Source organism: Trichoplusia ni, unplaced genomic scaffold, assembly GCF_003590095.1.
Source record: "Trichoplusia ni isolate ovarian cell line Hi5 unplaced genomic scaffold, tn1 tig00002199, whole genome shotgun sequence".
Classification (NCBI taxonomy): domain Eukaryota; kingdom Metazoa; phylum Arthropoda; class Insecta; order Lepidoptera; family Noctuidae; genus Trichoplusia; species Trichoplusia ni.
In genome coordinates, this window is record NW_020800223.1 from 20,817 (window position 1) to 26,803 (window position 5,987).

The 5,987-nt window shown below is 34.9% G+C and overlaps 1 protein-coding gene across 1 annotated transcript; it reads right to left on the bottom strand.

Annotated features, from left to right (window-relative positions):
* Nucleotides 1-584: 584 nt before the first annotated feature.
* LOC113507489 lies at nt 585-3,518 on the bottom strand (the record flags this gene model as incomplete). Its single annotated transcript, XM_026890343.1, is given in 2 exon segments — nt 585-2,182; nt 3,380-3,518. Coding segments are annotated over 2 exon segments (354 nt in total), but the record flags the coding sequence as incomplete, so codon positions are not given.
* Between the last annotated feature and the right edge of the window lie 2,469 nt (nt 3,519-5,987).

Here is a 5,987-nt window from a genome sequence, read left to right on the forward strand (position 1 = left end):
TTTACTGACAATAGATGGTGTAGCGAAACATGTCTTATGATTTTATTTGCAGAAATTAGGAAATAAGAAAATATTAAACTAAATTGAGCCATCAGGAATAAGGATGATGACTACGTATACAAAGCAAAAATAATTTTAGTACATCAGATAAAGATATTTATCTGAACAATAAAAACTGCCTTAAAGTTTATTAGGGCTTATGACGTCACGACTTCGTAAAGTCTATACTCAGAAGTGACGTCATGCGTAAGTTGCACTCTCAAACTACAAAACGGACATTGAAAAATAGAAAATTGTCATCATCCCTATTTACAATATTTTTTTTAAATTGCTTTATTGTTTTCCTGATCTCAGACGCAGGCAAGCACCAGTACATAAACATGACTTGAAAGTTAAGTATTTATACATTCTTTTATGTTTCTGATAAACCTGGATCACAAATATTAGAATCTGAAATCGCCTGTAGTAAGCTAGCTAGCCTGGCGTGCACTGCTCAAACCGTCTACGAAAAGAGGCCTATGTGGCCAGTGGGATTTTATAATCTGGTATATTCTTGGACATGAAGAGTGATCAGAAAAACAAGATTAACCAAAAAAACTTCAAAGTTTCTTTCATATTTTATGTATCATCTGTCTTTAAAGTGTCCATCGTCATTACCTTGGTCCTAGGACAACCTGTCTTCTAAACACACGAAAGGGAGTTCTTACAATTTTAGGAGCACTATGATATATTCACAATTACATTGAACCGAGATTAACTATTGAACAGTAATTATAAGACTAGTTGACTTAATGCATCGCATAAACAGGTAAGCGCACATTATACTTGTAACATAAACAATGCTGACAAATTGACAATATTCGTCTATTTATTACTTACCGCCTAAATATCAGAGGTGCTGATAACTTTTACCCATTGCCTATGGTTGCAGAGTTGACCATTTTTTAACCTATTTTGAAAGGAGGTTCTAAATTCTTCTGTATTTTGTTCAGAATGTCGGTTTTTGGATGGACTGATTTTCCATTTAACGCGAAATAGCTGCCATTTTGGTCCCATAAAAAGTTTGGCTCAGCAGATTATTATTTGTAGTCAGTTGTATGATTTTTAATGTTAAAAAAGTCTTTTTTTGCCAATATTGTCCTTATGCTTGCGTAGTAACCATTAGGCAAACAGCTAACAAGGGATTGATAGTCATCTAAATATTGCGTTGATATTATTAGAAACTGGTGTAGTATGAATAAAAAGCATATAAATAGTCAAATATGATAATCAGCTGTCAGAATATAGGCTATTAACCTATTGATGCAACTTAGTTTCTCTCAAAAAAACACATTTATCGATAATGTGCGCTTACCCTTACACTGGTATTAAAAAGTTAAAATCTAAACTAAATTAATTACGTCTTAGTTTACGTTATTATAGTTAAATCACTTTATTTATTAACTAACCACAATGTTACGTCTATGGAATGGTTTGCGATTGATAACTTGTAGTATACACTTCATAAATTATTTGGCAAAGAGTATGTAAATTATTGTAAAATGCCAATAGTCAGAGTTTGGACGGAATTTAATTTAAAAACTATAATTTTAATTAAATATATTCGAGCGCGTATTTTTCGGTATTTAAAAATGACATATTGCATGTCGCCATTTTGATTTTATTAAATTGACATTAGGTATGATTCTGTTGTTCATAAAGTTAACTAAATTCGGGTATTGCTATATTTTTCTAATACATAGGATAGACAAAGGATGGCAATAGATAACAGCTAAGTCAAGTAGTCGTCCATTAATTGTTTACCCACGTATTTAACCAGAAAAATAATATAAAAGGTCTAATTTTTGTGGTGAAGGCTTTTAATAAGTTTTATCAAGGTCGATTAAAATTCCTCCTATCCCTATCTAAAAAGATCGCAAACATCCAAATTCAGCAGAATTCATGCAACAGAATCATTCTCCACAAATTTATTTAAAAAGTAATAAGAGGGCAACGACAAGTAGCGTACAGCTTTGCAAGATGGCGGCGCCGCTGACGTCAGCGAGTGCGAGCTGGTCGCGCTGCTGGAGCCGGTACAGCAGCTCCTGCGGGGAGTGCTCGGCCACGGCCGCGGGGGTGCCGTCTGCGTCGCCCAGGCGCTGGTTAGCCACCTTCAGGTTACGGAGTAGAGCTAGCACGTCCTCTGAAAGGTGAAGGTGTTTTTAGGTCAGGTTTAAAGTTTCAGTAAGACGTGTTTTTTCGTGATAGTTTTTGGTCCAGTTTGATTTTGATTTAATGATACATATTAGAGATGAAAAATTGAGTTTTTATTTCTGCCATGACAGTCGGAGTGGTATATCTTTGTATATTTGTGTCGCTTTCTATCTAAATATTAAACTTTTCTGTATATAACGAAAATGAAAACAAGCACAAATTCTCGATATTTTGAAAACATTTTTTTTATTGCAATAAAGAGACATTTGTCGGCAAAACTAATCTGACAATAAGAACTGCAGTTAAAAAACATTTCCGAACAAAATGGCTGCTCCACAGTCCACTCAAAACCACGCCCAAATTACGACAGCAAACGAACATGAATTCTAATTCACACAGTTACATCATATTAATGCTCAGCTTAGCGGAGTGGTGTGTTCACAGTAACACGTGTGACGTCACAGTGGTGACATACGTCATCATTCATATGGATTAGAGCACGCGGTAATCTAGAGTTAGATGCTGGACAGGTGTTAATGTATGTGGACATGAGAGGTGTGAACATATTGGGATGGTTAAGGATATTTTTTTCGCTTTCATAAGTATTTTTGGCGGAAAGAAAAGGAAAAGAGATGGCAAGACAGAATCGGTAACAAATCAATTTAAAGAGTATATTGAATGATTAAAAAGCCTTTCGTTTGAGGCTCACGCCGTTAGCAGTTAGCAGAAATCTGCTGAAACTTGCCAAAGGAAAAATCCAAACTATATAATATAGGATAGTCTATCAGAGAAAAAAGTATATCAACAAGTATATGTAGCTATTTCAGGTTAACATTGAAAACTTCAGGTTGCACTTCACATAATAGTAATACTTATAATCCTTAAACTCTGCAAGAGATGCTTACAAAGCGAAAAACCACTAACTACTTTAACTAAAACTTTGGGAATAGTAATGAAACGAAATCATTTAAGACTGTAAATTTGATATTTCATCACTATTACACGTCTTTTTTTAAAACGCTGGAGTCGACATTTCCTATATGACTGCCTTGAGAAGAATTCTCGAAACAAGCGCAGTCTCTTTTGAAGTCCAAACAATTTTAGTAAAAGACACACCTACATCCACGGTCCTAAAAACCCTATACCCTCAAAGTTATTTAACAAGAAAACAGTTATATTTCCTCACCAGCATCCTTCTGCCCGTCCAGGTACTCGACCTTGATGAAGGTGGTGAGCGCCACCTCGTACAGCGTGTTGGAGTCGGCGCGCGAGGCCACGGCGCGCCGCCGCCGCCCGTACGCTATCTGCCCGTTACTGCACTGCACCTGCAGAAAATACGTAAATATTGCAGTCATAGCGAAAAGTAAGCGGTCACCTATTGGTGATTGCAGATGGATTAATTAAAATTAGGAAACATTTGAGTTTTAAAAAGGGAATTTGAATAGCTGACGTTATTTACTTTATAAGGTCTATCGTTTTCCTCATTATAAAAACCCAATTTTATTTCAATTCTAGTCTCAAAAGACCGGAACAGAAAGTCGTCTCTAACCCTTAAAGTCGCAAGATGATTTTTGAAAATGAAAACAAGTAAATTTATTTTTTATGGTTTATTAGGCACATAAAAAAGTTGCAAAAAATACAAAAAAAAAATCTAGGTATAGTTTTTGGAAAAACCTATGTATAGTATACTATACGGTGCCGCTTTTGCACGAAATCAGCAATGTATAGCATACTATACATTGCTCTATTTTAGTGCTCCGTGTGGTAAGCCAAAAAACAGTTTCTGCCTTTGACGTAACATAAATGTTTTTTGCATTTTGTGCACATTGTACTTGCTTGACCTCCTTTACAATATTTACAACTCTGATACCCGGTAAACTGAGGCTAATGATCGTATTTATCATACCTGACATCATCAAAAGGCCTCTCGGCTAATGGCTTCTTTATCTATTCTTCTCTCTATTCTTTAAAAAATCGATCCCACCAAAAACATTAAATGTAAAAAAATGCCAAGTCTCTCGATGCAGTCTTTCCATCGTAAAAAGTTTTGAGATCTCATAGAAGCCAAGTCCTATTCAAAATATTTTGTAGTTATAAATCAACATTTAGTAATTGTATCAATAGTTTTCTTTATATTATAATTATAGTGACTTGGCAATGAGCACAAATTAAAAGCTGCTTGATGCCTGGAATTATGTGCAAATGTTACTGACGAGACCAGTGATCAGATTATTTGTTATGTGTGAATCATGATGGTCACTACCGACTACATGCTCCAATACAATAATTAAGAATACCTTACGGGCCATCGCTTTATGAAAGTAAATGAATCGAGAGTACACTAAGACTGACTGCCGTTGCCGAAATTCGGTGGGACGACACGGATAAACCAAAAGAAAATTAATTTTGTGATATTAATGTTTACGCATGCGGTGTGTGTAACTTTCAACTCCTACAAATATGCCGTTTTATTTGTTTCTTCTTGTGCTCATTGCCAAGTCACTATAATTATAATATAAAGAAAACTATTGATACAATTACTAAATGTTGATTTATAACTACAAAATATTTTGAATAGGACTTGGCTTCTATGAGATCTCAAAACTTTTTACGATGGAAAGACTGCATCGAGAGACTTGGCATTTTTTTACATTTAATGTTTTTGGTGGGATCTCATTTATTTTTTGTAAGTGTATTTCTTTCTTTTTTTTTAGGTGTCATAATTTCTAGGACTTCAGCTACTGCTTTGCTTAGAACCCATTCTCTATCTCTATCTCTTTTGTTTCTTCTCTGAGACTTCGTTACTTCTAATGTAAACAAGCTTAAACTTATATATATATGCATATATATATCTACTAACTTACAAACTATAGCTAAACTAAACTAAATAACACGTAAAGTTCTCCGAATATCAATTATCACTACAATATTTTTTAGTTTCGAAATGGTTTTTCATAGACAGGTGGCGCTATCAAATGAAAATTATCGAATTATTCTGAAGTACTACTTAGACTGCGCTTTGTAACGAAACCATAGCGCGATTCAGACACGTACAACGCCATCTATCGAGCGCGCATACAATATTTATCGCAATACAATGGAGTTTTAGCTTTATTAATTTAATGAATTATGAATTTTATGTATTAATTTGTATTAATGATAGTCTGTGTATTACATTTATATTATTCTTTTCTATTCTATGTATGTATTCATCCAATTGAATAGGTACTTAAACAACGAACAAAGTTAACAATGCAGTCAAAATCCATACATAATGTTCTTGCCAAACCGCAAATATAAAATTGTTTTCTATGGCATATTATTTTTTAATGTTTTTATAATTTTTCCTTTATATGTGGCTAAGGACCTATCTTGGTGCAAAATTTGAAGTTTCTAAGTCTGCTAGAAGTACCTTAGATTTTTGATGATCTGTCAGTGAGTCAGTGAGTGACAAAATGGTGTAACTTTGATCGACCGTAACTCCTAAACCATTAATTCAATTGGCATGTAATTTCGAACTTAAGCTTGTTCTAATGCCTACTATTATTCCCCGAAAAGCTAAACTCCTAGCTTTGTCCACGTCGAAGATACAGGGGGGGCGAAACAGCCGCGAATCGCTTCGAGAAAAGATGGTACGGCCGTGCCCGTTTTGCTCGAGACTTGGCAGGGGCACTGCCGTGCCCTCAGATAAAAATAGTCTAAGGGTCCAATCAGTATCATACCAATCAGCTGGTACTGCTTCTTGAAAAGTACGATTAGATATGTCAGCCCCGTCTTGAAACACACACTTTCTT